General features: G+C 46.1%; 1 protein-coding gene across 1 annotated transcript; it reads right to left on the bottom strand.

Moving 5' to 3' along the window:
• LOC145858077 (uncharacterized) lies at positions 1 to 13,119 on the bottom strand. Its single transcript, XM_082956237.1, has 4 exons — positions 12,713 to 13,119; positions 10,538 to 10,811; positions 7,461 to 7,666; positions 1 to 2,704 (listed from the first exon to the last, which is right to left on the bottom strand). The coding sequence occupies exons 2-4, from the start codon at positions 10,797 to 10,799 to the stop codon at positions 2,609 to 2,611; spliced, it is 564 nt and encodes a 187-aa protein (XP_082812363.1). The 5' UTR covers positions 10,800 to 10,811; positions 12,713 to 13,119; the 3' UTR covers positions 1 to 2,608.
• Positions 13,120 to 18,631: the final 5,512 nt, after the last annotated feature.

Below are 18,631 nucleotides of genomic sequence, written 5' to 3'. Positions count from 1 at the left end.
TAGATTTCAAATCTTTATTGTAAAAAAGGAAAAACTCTGTACAAAAAATGCATGTAGAAAGTTCATAATACAAAAAAAGAGTAAAAAATAGCACATCTACACTGCATGAAACAGATTGAGATTACAAAAAAATGCAGAGCTACTTTACAGTACCTTCAGTAGAGCCGTCCCTCTGTGAGGGAGTGCATTGGAGAACGGAACCACTAGAAGTCACATAGTCGCCACAGGAAGTGGACCACGCCACAGCACACACCACAGGATGTTGTGAGCCAGTCAGGAAATGAACTACACATGCTGAGAACGCTATGGGGACGCCCAGTCACCCACAGAAAAAAGTGGTTGGGTATTCTCACAGGTTCTTTGCGTACAAGTGTAATAACACTGCAAAAAGGGGCTCTTAAAAAAAAGCCCTGAACTGAAAAGAAAGCAGACTGCAGTAATGTTAAGGCCATATAAGTGATACAGTATGGCAACACAGAAAATAGGATGATCACAGTTGTATCCATCAGAATGTGTATTTCAGGTTTACATGGCAAGTTGGGACTGTGTTAACCTCTTGGGTTCAAGGTTAAACTGCTGGCTACACTGAAGGCTCAGTTTCTCCCACTGACATGCAAACGTTCTCAACCCATTTCCATCACTACATTGCTTGTTGTTGTGACCTCTTTCTAGATATTTAGACCAACTTTGCTCCTCATTGTAATGCTTTGGAATGATAGGGAGTAAGTTGGTTTACAGAAATTGTATGTGTTTCTTAAGGCCTGCTTTCCTGGACGCTTTGAAATAAAACTTTATGTACAAACTGATTATGGAAAAAGTCATACTACGCCACTTTTAAATGGAATGCCTTGGCAAAGACATATCAATGCTCTAACACAGCTGACGGTTCAGCCTTCGTGTAACTGGGGATGAACTGACTTGGGTCCAGTTAGTTCAGTCTATTGTCAGATATTTATCTGTCAGCTTTTTCAATCCTCATTTTATTGGTTCTTGGCTTTTAAATACATTTTGAAATCATCTTTTATTAGGAATGAAAAGTAAAAATAACTTAATTTTATCACACATTTTTTCAAAACAAAACAAAATGCTACAGAACGTGGCTACCGTCACGATAAATGAAGGTCTTCAGTTTCTTCTCCCAAAACTACAATACATGTATCATACAATTAAGGGCAATTTGATCATCATTTGATCACCTTTAGTAATCATGAAAAGATACAGATCCAAATCATGTTTTAACCAGAAATACCATCTCAAATCCACTGGATTTAAATACACTAACTGCTTCCAACTGTCGGTCCAAAGACAAAAACACCTGCACACGTGGCAGATTTCAAACACAGAGAACTTACAATTTAAGTACTTTTAAAGCTCATTGACTCTCATCCAATAATAACAGGTCTTCAGACAGCGAAATAACCATGATGGCTTGTTACTGGCTCCTACTATCAACCTCCAAACCATGCCATCATCTCCCAAAACAAATATATACAAACAATTTAACACTGGTAATAATAGTGGGATTGTCCGACAGTGCTACTGCTCAACTCAGCGCCTCCAATAGAGGTGATGGTCTGGTAACTGACGCATACAGTGTTCAGTTCCAGTGTGGGTGTGTGTGCGTAAGGAATGTGTGTGTGAGGGTGTCAACCACTGCTCTATCCAGGGTCCCGGTGCTGATTGTCCCGGTGATAGAGTAGGCCATTCTGGAGGGAGTGATAGAAAAGTCAATGAAATGTATTCAGGTTTGAAGGGAAGAGTAGCAAACATATCAATTTATATATACCACTACACTTTAAAAAAACTAAGTGCAATCTAGAAACTAAAAGGGTTCTTCGGCTGTCCCCGTAGGAGAACCTTTTGAAGAACCCTTCTTGGTTCCAGGTTGAACCCTCCGTGGAAAGGGTTCTACTTGGAACCAAAAAGGGTTCAACCTTAAACCAAAAATGGTTCTCCTATGGGGACAACTGAATAACTCTTTTTTTCTAAGAGTGTACTGGCATTTTTTACCAAGTCAAGTTGGTCTTGTCTGAAACTATAGGCCGAGCTCTTGGAGTGAGGAAATCCTAGTGCTAGACAGTAATGATTGTATAGCGCAAGTGTGTCTCTACATCAGATCCCATATACTATATCACTATAACTTATCGCAGAAGTAAGCTTATTATTCAGGCCATAATGTGACTTACAGGGGATTCTACACGGGCCCCTCAGTAGCCGCATCAATCCACACTGTCAAGGGCAGTTAAATTGCTCATTCAAGCATAGCCTCAGTTGGAAGAAGTTGTACACACACATACAGGAGCCATAGCCTCTTCACCAAGTAAAGCCCTCGTGTGGCCACCATACCCAGCACTGTGCTTCACAGTTTACAAGGAAGGATAGCAACACACACACACACATAAGTCCACACGGTCTGGGAGACCCACCTGGGTCAGAATGCTACATCAATAGCTGTCCCAACGAGAGATTGAACAAAAATAATATAGATGTACAAAAGAGACAAAAGAAAAGGGGTCCGTCCGTTCCAGCGGACTGAGTCCATTCTGAAGCAGTCTGTGATTCGTCCAGTAGGGAGCTCCGGCGCATCCAATCCCGATCCAGAGTCAGTTTATCTCAGTCGGTGCAGAGTGCTGAGGGTATCCGAGAGGAAACGGAGGACTCCTAGACACAGGCCTCTCCAGCCCTGCCGTTGGGGGAGGCCACCCTGAGAGAGAGCGAGAGAGACAGAGAGAGAGAAATAGGGAGAGAAGGAGAGAGAGGGAAAATTTGTGGTCAGCCCCAAAACAATTGTGTCTTTTACTGTTGCCCTTTCAGTCTTGATGCTCGTTCAAATGAACGCTTGTTGACAGTCGGCAGCAGTAAATAAGGGATAGAGGTTACATTGTTGATGATTGCAGTGTAAGACTACACGGACGTAAGTGACCTAATTCTGGACAACACTGAATTGACTTAGCTCTTAAGATCTATTTAGAATAGCTTGGGTCTTTACAAACATCCACAATTTCACCAAGAGATTCATTTAGAAATGCCATAGGATAGCATCCACTGTTCCCTGCTTTAAGAGAAATTCACAACATCCTATCATTATGACATAGGCTCTGTGCAACCACTACTACACAGTCTCGTACCTTCTAGATTCTATACTTTTTAATGGACTTTAATATCCCCTTACTGGAACAGGTGAGCTTTCACCGCATGTGAGTCTGTGTGTGTGTGTGCGTGTGTGTGTGTGTGTGTGTGTGTATGCCGTGCAACTGGGTGGAGTTAGCAAGTCCCAGACAGACACTGGCTGCAAAACAGAGCCAGGAGAGGCGGCACATCGCCCGTCAACAGCTGCTTTGAGTCACCCACTAAAAATAACCCCGCTCCTTAGTGAGAGAGAGAGAGAAGTGAAAAAGAGAGTGAGAGAGAGAGTGAGAGAATGTGGGAAAGAGACAGAGAGAAGTAGTGAAAACCAGACACTGACAGACAGAGAGATGCTAGCAGAAAGCTTATAATACACAACGAAAGAGAGTGAGAGAGTTACCGCTCAGACTCAAAGAGAGAGGGAGGGAGAGAGAGAGGAGAGATTGAGAGGTGGGGAGAGAGAAAAATAGAGTAGGGGAGGATACAGGGTAAGAGAAGATAGAAAACCACTGACCATGCAGAGAAAGAGGGGCACAGTAGGGGAGGTCACAAGACAAGATACGGACAAATAACTCTGAACAAGAGAAACAGTAGAGTGGTGTGTGTGTGTGTGTGTGTGTGTGTGTGTGTGTGTGTGTGTGTGTGTGTGTGTGTGTGTGTGTGTGTGTGTGTGTGTGTGTGTGTGTGTGTGTGTGTGTGTGTGTGTGCCCTTTTGTTGTTACTCGTGCTCAGGAAGCCCCTGTTCTTTGAGGTATCCTCACTGTAAACCATGTTTCTGAAAATCCCCTATCCTTCCACTGATACCAGACAGTAGGACAAGATCCAGTTTAACCAGGGCACACAATACATCGCCAACCTGCTCCACAGACCAAGGGCTTTATTATACTGTAATAAACTTGACAGTTTATTATGTCTGCGTGGGTGTGCGAGCATTTGTGTCTATGTCCGCGAGTGCGCGTAGTAAATCTGTGTGAGTGAGTGAGTGAGTGAGTGAGTGAGTGAGTGAGTGAGTGAGTGAGTGAGCGAGCGAGCGAGCGCTGGAGTAGGGTGACGTCAGCTGTGTTTGTCTGCAGAGGGGGAGGCAGGTTGCCGGGGGGGGGAGGGATTAGCCTGTGTTTACCCCTGCGGCTGCCTCACTGACTGGCTCCTCACGCAATACAGCCCAGCAGAGCCCCCAGGGGGAAAGAGGGAGGGAGGTAAAGAGACAACGGAGGGAGGGGGAAGGGAGGTAAAGAGACAACGGAGGGAGGGAGGGAGGTAAAGAGACAACGGAGGGAGGGAGGGAGGTAAAGAGACAACGGAGGGAGGGAGGGAGGTAAAGAGACAACGGAGGGAGGGAGGGAGGTAAAGAGACAACGGAGGGAGGGTAGGAGGTAAAGAGACAACGGAGGGAGGGAGGGAGGTAAAGAGACAACGGAGGGAAGGGGAAGGGAGGTAAAGAGACAACGGAGGGAGGGAGGGAGGTAAAGAGACAACGGAGGGAGGAAGGGAGGAAAGAGACAACGGAGGGAGGGAGGTAAAGAGACAACAGAGGGAGGGAGGGAGGTAAAGAGACAACGGAGGGAGGGAGGGAGGTAAAGAGACAACGGAGGGAGGGAGGGAGGTAAAGAGACAACGGAGGGAGGGAGGGAGGTAAAGAGACAACGGAGGGAGGGAGGGAGGTAAAGAGACAACGGAGGGAAGGAGGGAGGTAAAGAGACAACGGAGGGAGGGAGGGAGGTAAAGAGACAACGGAGGGAAGGAGGGAGGTAAAGAGACAACGGAGGGAGGGAGGGAGGTAAAGAGACAACGGAGGGAGGGGGAAGGGAGGTAAAGAGACAACGGAGGGAGGGAAGGAGGTAAAGAGACAACGGAGGGAGGGAGGGAGGTAAAGAGACAACGGAGGGAGGGGGAAGGGAGGTAAAGAGACAACGGAGGGAGGGGGAAGGGAGGTAAAGAGACAACGGAGGGGGAAGGGAGGTAAAGAGACAACGGAGGGAGGGAGGGAGGTAAAGAGACAACGGATGGAGGGAGGGAGGGAGGGAGGTAAAGAGACAACGGAGGGAAGGAGGGAGGTAAAGAGACAACGGAGGGAGGGAGGGAGGTAAAGAGACAACGGAGGGAGGGGGAAGGGAGGTAAAGAGACAACGGAGGGAGGGAGGGAGGTAAAGAGACAACGGAGGGAGGAAGGGAGGTAAAGAGACAACGGAGGGAGGGAGGGAGGTAAAGAGACAACGGAGGGAGGGAGGGAGGTAAAGAGACAACGGAGGGAGGGAGGGAGGTAAAGAGACAACGGAGGGAGGGAGGGAGGTAAAGAGACAACGGAGGGAAGGAGGGAGGTAAAGAGACAACGGAGGGAGGGAGGGAGGTAAAGAGACAACGGAGGGAAGGAGGGAGGTAAAGAGACAACGGAGGGAGGGAGGGAGGTAAAGAGACAACGGAGGGAGGGGGAAGGGAGGTAAAGAGACAACGGAGGGAGGGAAGGAGGTAAAGAGACAACGGAGAGAGGGGGAAGGGAGGTAAAGAGACAACGGAGGGGGAAGGGGAGGTAAAGAGACAACGGAGGGAGGGGGAAGGGAGGTAAAGAGACAACGGAGGGAGGGAGGGAGGTAAAGAAACAACGGAGGGGGAAGGGAGGTAAAGAGACAACGGAGGGAGGGAGGGAGGTAAAGAGACAACGGAGGGAGGGAGGGAGGGAGGTAAAGAGACAACGGATGGAGGGAGGGCGGTAAAGAGACAACGGAGGGAAGGAGGGAGGTAAAGAGACAACGGAGGGAGGGAGGGAGGGAGGGAGGTAAAGAGACAACGGAGGGAGGGGGAAGGGAGGTAAAGAGACAACGGAGGGAGGGAGGGAGGTAAAGAGACAACGGAGGGAGGGAAGGAGGTAAAGAGACAACGGAGGGAAGGAGGGAGGTAAAGAGACAACGGAGGTAGGGGGAAGGGAGGTAAAGAGACAACGGAGGGGGAAGGGGAGGTAAAGAGACAACGGAGGGAGGGAGGGAGGTAAAGAGACAACGGAGGGAGGGAGGGAGGTAAAGAGACAACGGAGGGAGGGAGGGAGGGAGGGAGGTAAAGAGACAACGGAGGGAGGGAGGGAGGTAAAGAGACAACGGAGGGAGGGAGGGAGGTAAAGAGACAACGGAGGGAGGGGGAAGGGAGGTAAAGAGACAACGGAGGGAGGGAGGGAGGTAAAGAGACAACGGAGGGAGGGAAGGAGGTAAAGAGACAACGGAGGGAAGGAGGGAGGTAAAGAGACAACGGAGGGAGGGGGAAGGGAGGTAAAGAGACAACGGAGGGGGAAGGGGAGGTAAAGAGACAACGGAGGGAGGGAGGGAGGGAGGGAGGTAAAGAGACAACGGAGGGAGGGAGGGAGGTAAAGAGACAACGGAGGGAGGGAGGGAGGGAGGTAAAGAGACAACGGAGGGAGGGAGGGAGGTAAAGAGACAACGGAGGGAGGGAGGGAGGTAAAGAGACAACGGAGGGAGGGAAGGAGGTAAAGAGACAACGGAGGGAAGGAGGGAGGTAAAGAGACAACGGAGGGAGGGGGAAGGGAGGTAAAGAGACAACGGAGGGGGAAGGGGAGGTAAAGAGACAACGGAGGGAGGGAGGGAGGTAAAGAGACAACGGAGGGAGGGAGGGAGGGAGGTAAAGAGACAACGGAGGGAGGGAGGGAGGTAAAGAGACAACGGAGGGAGGGAGGGAGGTAAAGAGACAACGGAGGGAGGGAGGGAGGTAAAGAGACAACGGAGGGAGGGAGGGAGGTAAAGAGACAACGGAGGGAGGGAGGGAGGTAAAGAGACAACGGAGGGAGGGGGAAGGGAGGTAAAGAGACAACGGAGGGAGGGAGGGAGGTAAAGAGACAACGGAGGGAGGGAGGGAGGTAAAGAGACAACGGAGGGAGGGAGGGAGGTAAAGAGACAACGGAGGGAGGGGGAAGGGAGGTAAAGAGACAACGGAGGGAGGGGGAAGGGCATCAACTTCCAACAACTGGAAACTCAACTAAAGTCACAACACTCCCAGCTCATGGATATCAGATTGATCCATTCACACCACTGGCACATGCACACATGCTCAATCATGTGCACACACTCACATATATACACACACACACACACACACACACACACACACACACACACACACACATACACACACTCACATATACACACACACATACACACATATACACACACACACATACACACACACACACATACACACACTCACATATACACACACACTCACACATACACACACTGACTTACACATGCACATTTAAAATGATAACGCCGCTACACATTTATCAGAACAGACCAAACAATACACCATCTCATAAACAGATAATTCGTCCTTACCATTCTCTGGTGGATCGTAGTGTTCAAATCGTCGCCGATTCTCTTGAGCTGGTTGGCCACTAATTCCACCACCTCGTCGTCCAACCGCGGGTCCGCTACTCCAGGGGCTCTGTGCTGGGGAGAAGCCTGGGGAGAGCGCTCTCTCTGGGGCAGCAGGTCAGGGAGGGGATCCCTGGCTGTGGTGTCCTGGAGCTCTCTGTCTGGGTCTGGGGAGAAAAAACAACACGTGCCATTACTGCCTCCGGCAGACAGCTGGACCTCCATAGCCCACCACGACCATCTCTGAAACACAACATCAACGGCAGCGCAGACCAGGCGGAATCAGGTCAAGTTTCGGTAGGAGGCAGATTGTGGATAGCATGCCGGCACATAAAACATGTCTCCTGTATTTTTTTATTTAACCTTTACTTAACCAGGCAAGTCAGTTAAGAACAAATTCTTATTTACAATGACAGCCTAGGAACAGTGGGTTAACTACCTTTTTCAGGGGCAGAACGACAGATTTTTACCTCGTTAGTTCGGGGATTCAATCTAGCAACCTTTCGGTTACTGGCCCAACGCTCTAACCACTAGGCTACCTGCTGCCCCTGTCTATTGTTGTCTGTATAGCAACAAAAATATGATCTAAAACATCCCCTTCATCGCCCTAACCCCCCCCCCTCACTTCTCTGGCTCCGTAAGAGTCTTAGGTGTCTAGAAACAAGCATGTTGTCTGGTCTAAACCTTATAGGCTACACTCTTAATGGTGGCTAGGCTGCTTAGCAACACAGACCCATTGTTTATTGGGTAAACATGTGCCCCCCCTTCCCCCCAAAGCAACCCTCTTTTGAAAGTCAACCCTCACAATGCCCCCCCCCCCCACCTCCCTCCACCACCCCTGTCAGACTGTTCAGGCTAGTCTTGAAGACTTTTTGAAATCTTGGGGGGTTGCCACCGTCGACCCCGTATTTTCCCCTTCAAAGTTAGAATGTAATCTCTTAATCTGCTTAATAAATCTAGAATACGTGTGTTACAGTGTTTGTTGAAAGGAGGAGCTGCTGTCTACTCTGTACAGATTCAGAAGAGGATAAGAAAGCCAATTTGTTATTAGTTATTACCCTCTGATACTGCAACGCAAACTGACGACACTGAAATGACTGTGCGCATCACTGCCACTGCCGACAGTGGTCAAGAAAATACGTTTTAAATCAAATCACGTCAACTTTATTTGTCATATGCACAGGCTACCCGGGGTGTGCACAGTACAATGAAATGCTTTAGTGACCGTTTATAAACTGCTGCGCTGTGTCAAGATTCGTAGACACTTCAAATTAAGTGGAAGAAAAAAAGCTCTGTGCATTCTATGGATGGTTTCCGTCCAATTTCCTCCCGAACCCCACTGTGTTTGTGCACAACCCTGACAGAACGCTCCACAGGAAGCAAGGCTCCTGGCAACCGCGGGATTTGTGTCGCTGTCCTGAGTATTTTCTGATCCTTAAGATGCAGGTGACTAGACAGCGAGAGAGAGAGAGAGAGAGAGAGAGAGAGAGAGAGAGGAGAGAGAGAGAGAATGGAGAGGAACTCTGGCTTGTTGCCAGGGTAACTATAAACTGGAATGGAGCCATTGGCGGACGGATTCAGGGGCTAGGCTGGGATAGGGTGGACAGGCTGAGGGGCGGGGAAGGACCAGTCTGCCCGGGGACTGGGGAAGAGGCAGTGAGAGCCAGAGAGCGCAAAAGTAGGAAACACAAGGGAGGGGAGCGGTTGAAAGAGGGATTAGAAACAGAAATGGTCAAGTAGTACCAGCGGCGGTCCCTGCGGAAGGTAACGGGGAGAGAGAGGGTAGGCTGTGCCTCTAACCAGGGAGGGCATTGACAGGATGGATGGTCGACTGGCTTGTTGAACTTAACTCCAGCTGAAGGAAGTCGAGCAGACTTCTCTTTATGGGAAGCCATGAGCAAGGGACAAGTCTCGACATGCCCCCAGCCACAGTGTTTGATTTACAGCCAGAAAGAGAGAGAGAGCGCCAGAGAGAGAGAGAGATACTATTCCAAACTATTCCTTTCAGTTACATAGCCACATGCTCAAAATGCTTCCCTCACCTCCTAAGTAACTCCATAGCCCGAAGACCAAAGCCGGCAGCCCGAAAATCCTCACATGCACACCAATACCACACCACATCAGTACAACCCTGAGCTCTTCTCTGACAAGATTTAGAGAAATAGCCTAATCCACACTTACCATTGCAGTAAATGACAGTGACAATACCCCACATGCTGTAGCTTGTGTCCGTCAAAACATAGGCTAAACTTTTCACACCTGTCAATGACTGTGAAGTTCCTATTTGAGATGCAATACTCTGACTGCCTTCTTCCAGGCCCCTCCCCTCATTGGTTCCCATCTCAATTGTCTAGCGGTTTGTTTACTCTTTCCACAAGCATGGACACATCAGATCAAACTGGTTGAATAAAACAGTAGCAAATGTGTAACATTCGGTTGAGAGCTTTCTATCTGGGGTCCATGCCATTGACAGGGGCAAACTTCTTAGTAAGCAAGTTCATACTAAAGGCAATCTAGGTAAAGCATCATTAGGTTTAGGCTATATAAGGGAGGATGCTTAAAGGGCACATTTTCTGCACTGCTTGTATTTACATCCTACACGTGATGACAACGGTTTTATGACTACTAGCCTACCCATTTCTACTTGGTGGAACATTAGCAGATGAGGAACTTCACTTAGATGTACAAACATCAACGAGTCTTACAAGTATAATAACAATCACATTGAAGTCTATTGCTTCATATTCAATGCATCTCTATTTCATCAACTTTCCTTTTCGATCGACTCACACATTCCGAAACACAGTTGAGGGGGAACTTTCCCATCCAATGCCACTGCACTGGCATGTCCTTTGATGCTAGTATTTCCTCATAGCAGTAAGCTATTCACAGCTACCACTTGTAATCCTATTCTAACATGACCATGGTTTCTGCCTCAGTGGCTTACCATTTAGGCCAATGTATAAGAACTCTGTATTAGCAGCAACACAGACTATATGAAACATCAGAGTATCCAGCAACTAGTAGTAATAACCTACCTGTGCTTGCTCTTGTGGGGGTGTCCAGTGGATGGGCACTGGGGGGTGGGGAGGCTTCTCTCTGGGGCTGGAGGGGTGGAGAGCCCTGCCTGGGCTGGGTGTCCATGTTGGGGAGCAGTTGGCAGGGCTGGTGGTATGCAGCCTGGAGAGGGTTGTTGCTGCCACCAGGCCAGGCGTCTGGCCGCTGGACTTGCATGCTGCAGGTGTGTTGTCTGCCCCGACCATGGTGGTCCACTCCACTCTCTGTCTGGGGGCGGGCCATACCAGGTGCAGTCTGTTGATGTTTACAAATGCATAACAAAATTGTAATAGACCATGACTGATCACCCCTTTTACAAACTGTTGTCACCTGGTGGATATTGGGGAACTTTTTACTATGAGCAGTGTGTGTTTGTGTGTAAAGGTATGCAAACAATTAAGCCGTAAGATAAGCCATCTTTCCGACTTGAGGTAACTCTCTCTGGTTCTAAATCAATAGTCTGAAAATGTTGGCAACATTAACTTGCTTGACCATGCTGAAGGTCATGTAACTGTTTGTTACATGCAATATGCTTTGTGGACTTCAGCGGACAGAGGTTGCTCTCCGGTTTTATGATTAAACAAAGGTGCAGTTGAAATTATTCTGCCACTGTGCCTTATTGTCGCGGCCTTAGACCTATATATCACAGTCGCAAGGCATATGAACTACCATGTTATAAAGCAAACAACACAATTATCACAACACATAGGTTGTAATAAATGATGTTGTTTTTTCTGGCTTCACCACTGATTTTACCCATGCACCGCTACTGATGGAGGACTGCTCCTACTGGGAGATCCAATATGGCCGACCGGTGGCTTCAAAGCCTCTCAATGGCCAATACAAAGCATCAGAAATCCAAGGTTTATATACATCATTGGGTAATACACCATGTCAGGAACAACTATGTCCTAGGGGTCTCTGTGCTGTGGTCGTTCATAACGCAGAGTTAGAAATTCCTCAGAACCAAATATCAAGCAAAATTGTACATTAAATTGGGTTTAAAGGTACAAGCTTAAAATACCTTGTTCCATGGGAAATACAGGTTGTCTTAGCATGTGTATGTATGTTTTCAAACAGTGACTTCTCGACAGACAGTTTGACCTACCGACCCATATGTTATGTGGCCGCTAGATGGCAGCCACTACGCCCTCGTGTGTACGATCTTTATTTATCAACAAATCCACAGACATCGGCGGGTTGACACGCGCTCATTCACATCACTGAGCGCGCCAAACTCTGTCAGTTGTAAAATTGTATTTTTTTTTTTTGTCAAACGCTTGTCATTCCATTAACTATTGCAAAGCTTGATATTATTTTTTGCTCAAGCAAAACATGTATTTGCGTTGTAACACACAGGTCGTAACATTCCCATCCGACTCAAAACACATAAAACGTTTCACACGGAAATGATGAAGTATGGAAAAGAATCATTGAAGGTGGATTGTGATTGCGCAGGATAAACCGTTCCACGCGATAGGGGTCTGCCTCGGTCCCAACTTGTTGAAATACTGCCTGTGACTGTCATGTAATTGAAGATGAAAACAAAAACGCTCAACATGGAATAAAACACGTGAATTCCATATCTTGAAGTTGAACGTGGAAATGCATCACTGGGCTGCTTGTCATATGTTATCTTATCTGTTCCTCTCCACACAACCACCAAAGTTCCCACATCAAACTCATGACAGCCAAGTGTGTAAAACAAGACACCACAAACGCTTTCTAAAGCAGCAACCAACAAGATGATGCCACTTGAATTTCACACAAACACACTTTCTGCATTACAGGGAAACCCATCCATGCCGCTGACTCCTACCACGTGAATCCTTTATTTTCATAATATTAAATAGCTAACTTACATCATTGATTGCCTCGAAAACTATCTTCTGAAACTACTACAATACGATTACAATGTAACATGCTAGCTATAATAGCCTAATTTGACGTGTCAAGTTATTTTGACAGCTAGCTAAATCCACAGATGAAAAACCCTCTGAGGTTTTAGATAGCACCTTTTTTTAGTGTAGCTAGCTATATGTAACAACTCGACCTTGAAAGCTAACGTTAGCAGCCTGTCAAAACTCTGCTGTACAGTACAGCTGTAGCCAAGTCCTGCAGCATCATCGAAATATTTGCTAACTTTTAAGACTTACTTGATTTATCTGATGATTCGTGACTGTAAATCTGTCTGTAGTTGAGGCACTGTCGGAGGCTTGTTGACATCAGAATATGTGTCCAACAAGCTGTTTGACTCGCGGGTTGTCCTTGCGTTGGATGTTGAAGAAAGTCCACTTGCAGTTTGTGACATTCCACGTTTCCCGCTGCGATTCTCAAAACAGTCAGCCCATTCAAACCGTATAGTCTTCTTTTATTCCATGGAAAACGATGCTTATCCAACACGTTATCACCGAGCTATGGTCTAAATGTTGATAACAGGGGAGACTGTTTCATAGTGGTATTACTCTGCTTTCACTCCCGCGGTTGGCTGTTTCGCCACGCCCTCTCCTCGGTGCATTACAACAAGTCCTGACATGCACATCGACTGAAGATACATGCTGCTACTCTGTTTAAATACCCCGGACAAGACTTTCAAGGAAGAAACAAAACACCTTTTTGCCCAACCGCCCCTTTTGCTTTCCTGTGAGTTTACCACGTCTGTTGCACCTTTTATATTAACGGTCAACAAAGCCTGGTTGGATAGTAGCTGGTCCCTCGAGCCTCTGGGTGCAAAAATCTGTAATATATTTAAGCCTGTCCTATGTGTACATTGAATGGTCAACAGCATAGTAAATCAGCAGCAGCAGCGTCATTATCAATGCATGCATTTTTCAGACCATAAAAATCATGTTTGTCTCTTTTGATGTGCTGTGAAGTTGAGATGGGGTATGAGGACAATTGACTGCCTATGACAAGGGTTCAAAGTGCCTCTGCATTGCATATTATAACACGTAATATATGACGTCATTGGTTATAGCCTCGTTATAACCATGGGCTGTAGGATACAAGCTCACAGACACATACATGAACAATTGTAGAGTAGGCCAATTGCACATTGCTTGAATGACACTCATAACCTGTCACATTGTTAGGGGTGGTCACCCATTGGCTTATTGCACCCCTTTTCTTTATCATTTGCATGCTTGTTATTCGAGATCAGATATTTTTATGATCACACATAGGGGAAAAATATATTTGTAAAAAAAAATCATGTTTATTTCTCATTTGTGTGGGGAAAAAACAACCTTTTAGGGTAAGATTTACCCCTAAAATGTATATTTTTCCATTTCTCATTTGGATAATTGCAATGATGCAATTGAAAATGGTATTTGTAATCACTTACATTAAAGACACCAAATGCAAAATGATGACTAGGCCTATGCAGCTAATGCTTTGATGTTTTAAATCAAATCCTTAAATGACCTCCCACGTAAACGAAAACATGCACAAATTATAATATGGGATTAGGACATGTTTTGTCTGAAATCCAGTTATGACAAATCGCCTAATCCTGGGATATTCAACCTGTTTGCCGATACTGGATTAGAGATATTAAATTGTAGTCTTTAAGTGCTTTTCAAATGACACCCCCCAAGGCCTTTGCTTTTTGTGTGTGTGGTTGTTTGCAAACATTTTGCAGATTTAGGATCTAGGGGTTTGTAGCCTAGGTTACATTGCAGGCTCAATTTCATAGCCTATGTCTCTATAGCCTATATATGCATTAATTTAAAACGTTTAATTATGATAATGTAGCCTATACACGCAGTCAAAAGAACCACAAACTGAGCATTGGAAATCCCCTTGTCTTGTCCTTTAACCTCAGATGTGAAACATGTGACTGTGCGACCATTGACCCCAACCATTCAGCTGCGGAGTGCTCGCTGTGCGGGTTTTGTTGCGGTGCCTAATCGGCTGGAAATGACAGATTGTCCTCGCTAAAAAGGGGAATCCCCTCGCAGGTACATGTCCGGGCGAACATCCCATCATGGGCAAATTTGCTTGGCGTCATGTGAGTTTACACGACTCACGAGAGACCAGAACAGAAGGTCTATACAATATACATGAATCTCGACCAACTCTCCCCACCTTGCCATACAGCTCGTTAAATTAATTGAGACATTATCTATATGCATATCTAGGAATGAAATACATACATATTTTAGTTCATCTCTAGTAATTAAACGTCTTTGGTGTGATATTTAGATAAGAAACAGCCAAATGGCCTAGCATTTTAATTTCATGCTGAATGATTTATTAATTTTGCCACTCACTTGGTCAGTCATAATCATTAATGTATTCACACATCAGTGAATCCTGCTCTAGGGCTCTATTGCTCTGATACAGAACACAAAGTGAACATTTTCACTGTGATGCACAGCGAATGCTTTTCGGGAACTGAGCCCTCAAAATCAAATGTGACACCAAGCTGGAAACAATTTCATTGTAGGACTACATAATGCTGCTGCTGTATGCTGTGCGGTGCCACACTGACGATGCCGTTAATGGTGGATGATGAAGTTACGCCCTTGGTCATGTGATTGGTGTTCTATTCATGGCTGCATCATGCGTTAAACGAGGGCACATCATTTGAGTGAGGCCATGCAACTCAAATGAGGGCATGATAGCGCCACAACCACATGCACTAATTTATCTGCCCTGTCTGTTTACCTGCACATACACACTCCCTAATAGGTCATTTACACCTCTGTGGTAGTGACAAGCATGCAAATGAGATCATTTGCTTTGTACTGAGTTGTCTCCAGATTGTTTTCTCCATGCCCTCTGTTCTGTGCATCATCATCAGGTCCCCCTGTAGGAGGGTCATGTCTAGACAAGATACAGTTTTATTTTATTTATTTATTTCACCTTTATTTAACCAGGTAGGCAAGTTGAGAACAAGTTCTCATTAACAATCGTGACCTGGCCAAGATAAAGCAAAGCAGTTCAACAACACACAGAGTTACACATGGAGTAAAAACAAACATACAGTCAATAATACAGTAGAAAAATAAGTCTATATACAATGTGAGCAAATGAGGTGAGATAAGGGAGGTAAAGGCAAAAAGGCCATGGTGGCAAAGTAAATACAATATAGCAAGTAAAACACTGGAATGGTAGATTTGCAGTAGAAGAAAGTGCAAAGTAGAAATAGAAATAATGGGGTGCAAAGCAGCAAAATAAATAAATAAATACAGTAGGGGAAGAGGTAGTTTTTGGGCTAAAGTATAGATGGGCTATGTACAGGTGCAGTGATCTGTGAGCTGCTCTGACAGCTGGTGCTTAAAGCTAGTGAGGGAGATAAGTGTTTCCAGTTTCAGAGATTTTTGTAGTTCGTTCTAGTCATTGGCAGCAGAGAACTGGAAGGAGAGACGGCCAAAGGAGGAATTGGCTTTGGGGGTGACCAGAGAGATATACCTGCTGGAGCGCATGCAACAGGTGAGTGCTGCTATGGTGACCAGTGAGCGGAGATAAGGGGGGACTTTACCTAACAGGGTCTTGTAGATGACCTGGAGCCAGTGGGTTTGGCGACGAGTATGAAGCGAGGGCCAGCCAACGAGAGCGTACAGGTCGCAGTGGTGGGTAGTATATGGGGCTTTGGTGACAAAATGGATGGCACTGTGATAGACTGCATCCAGTTTGTTGAGTAGGGTATTGGAGGCTATTTTGTAAATGATATACGAAGTCGAGGATCGGTAATATGGTCAGTTTTACGAGGGTATGTTTGGCAGCATGAGTGAAGGATGCTTTGTTGCGAAATAGGAAGCCAATTCTAGATGTAACTTTAGATTGGAGATGTTTGATGTGAGTCTGGAAGGAGAGTTTACAGTCTAACCAGACACCTAGGTATTTGTAGTTGTCCACATATTCTAAGTCAGAACCGTCCAGAGTAGTGATGCTGGACGGGCAGGCAGGTGCAGGCAGCGATCGGTTGAAGAGCATGCATTTAGTTTTACTTGTATTTAAGAGCAATTGGAGGCCACGGAAGGAGAGTTGTATGGCATTGAATCTCGTCTGGAGGGTTGTTAACACAGTGTCCAAAGAAGGGCCAGAAGTATACAGAATGGTGTCGTCTGCGTAGAGGTGGATCAGAGACTCACCAGCAGCAAGAGCGACATCATTGATGTATACAGAGAAAAGAGTTGGCCCAAGAATTGAACCCTGTGGCACCCCCATAGAGACTGCCAGAGGTCCGGACAACAGGCCCTCCGATTTGACACACTGAACTCTATCAGAGAAGTAGTTGGTGAACCAGTCGAGGCAATCATCTGAGAAACCAAGGCTATTGAGTCTGCCGATGAGGATGTGGTGATTGACCGAGTCGAAAGCTTTGGCCAGGTCAATGAATACGGCAGCACAGTATTGTTTCTTATCAATGGCGGTTACGATATCGTTTAGGACCTTGAGCGTGGCTGAGGTGCACCCATGACCAGCTCTGAAACCAGATTGCATAGCGGAGAAGGTGCGGTGAGATTCGAAATGGCCGGTAATCTGTTTGTTGACTTGGCTTTAGAATACCTTAGAAAGGCAGAGTAGGATAGATATAGGTCTGTAGCAGTTTGGGTCAAGAGTGTCCCCTCCTTTGAAGAGGGGGATGACAGCAGCTGCATTCCAATCTTTGGGAATCTCAGACGACACGAAAGAGAGGTTGAACATGCTAGTAATAGGGGTTGCAACAATTTCGGCAGATAATTTTAGAAAGAAAGGATCCAGATTGTCTAGCCCGGCTGATTTGTAGGGGTCCAGATTTTGCAGCTCTTTCAGAACATCAGCTGAATAGATTTGGGAGAAGGAGAAATGGGGAAGGCTTGGGCGAGTAGCTGTGGGGGGTGCAGTGCTGTTGACTGCGGTAGGGGTAGCCAGGTGGAAAGCATGGCCAGCCGTAGAAAAATGCTTTTTGAAATTCTCAATTATAGTGGGTTTATTGGTGGTGATAGAGTTTCCTATCCTCAATGCAGTGGGCAGCTGGGAGGAGGTGTTCTTATTCTCCATGGACTTTACAGTGTCCCAGAACTTTTTTGAGTTTGTGTTGCAGGAAGCAAATTTCTGCTTGAAAAAGCTAGCCTTGGCTTTTCTAACTGCCTGTGTATATTGGTTTCTAACTTCCCTGAAAAGTTGCATATCACGGGGGCTGTTCGATGCTAATGCAGAACACCACAGGATGTTTTTGTGTTGGTTAAGGGCAGTCAGGTCTGGAGAGAACCAAGGGCTATATCTGTTCTTGGTTCTAAATTTCTTGAATGGGGCATGCTTATTTAAGATGGAGAGGAAGGCATTTTTTTAAAATAACCATGCATCGTCTACTGACGGGATGAGGTCAATATCCTTCCAGGATACCCGGGCCAGGTCGATTAGAAAGGCTTGCTCGCTGAAATGACAAGATATAGATGATGTCAAATTTACTTCAAAAGTTGTCATTTTTTGCACTTGAGCTAACCCTAATCATAACCCTTTTCCTAACCTTAAATAGGACCTCCAATTAGAGTCAACGACAACCTGCTGCCTCTAATTGGAGGTCATGACAAATAACACCAACATAGAAATACAAACCTAGAACCAAAACATAGACATACAAAAACCAGACAAACACCCCCGGTCACGCCCTGACCTAATCTACCATAGAAAATAACACTCACTATGGTCAGGACGTGACAGGCGTACAGAGGCCCATTGTCAGCAACCATCACTCCTGTGTTCCAATGGCACGTTGTGTTAGCTAATCCAAGTTTATAATTTTAAAAGGCTAATTGATCATTAGAAAGCCCTTTTGCAATTATGTTAGCACAGCTGAAAACTGTTGTGCTGATTAGACTAGTAGAGTATCTGGAGCATCAGCATTTGTGGGTATGATTACAGGCTCAAAATGTACAGAAACAAAGAAATGTATTCTGAAACTCGTCAGTCTATTCTTGTTCTGAGAAATGAAGACTATACCATGCGAGAAATTGCCAAGAAACTGAAGATCTCGTACAACGCTGTATACTACTCTATTCACAGTACAGCGCTACCTGGCTCTAACCAGAATAGAAAGAGGAGTGGGAGGCCCCGGTGCACAACTGAGCAAGAGGACAAGTACA

This window comes from Salmo salar, chromosome 09 (assembly GCF_965601325.2).
Source record: "Salmo salar chromosome 09, fSalSal1, whole genome shotgun sequence".
Taxonomy (NCBI): Eukaryota; Metazoa; Chordata; class Actinopteri; order Salmoniformes; family Salmonidae; genus Salmo; species Salmo salar.
Note: the sequence above shows the minus strand (reverse complement) of the source record. Positions and strands in the feature narration are given on the sequence as shown.

Coding starts and splice junctions, on each gene's coding strand:
- LOC145858077 (XM_082956237.1), bottom strand. CDS start 10,799: ATGGCCCGCCCCCAGACAGAGAGTGGAGTGGACCACCATGGTCGGGGC. Junction 7,667..10,537: donor CCCCACAAGAGCAAGCACAG/GTAGGTTATTAC, acceptor TTTTCTCCCCAG/ACCCAGACAGAGAGCTCCAG. Junction 2,705..7,460: donor CTACGATCCACCAGAGAATG/GTAAGGACGAAT, acceptor GCTCTCTCTCAG/GGTGGCCTCCCCCAACGGCA.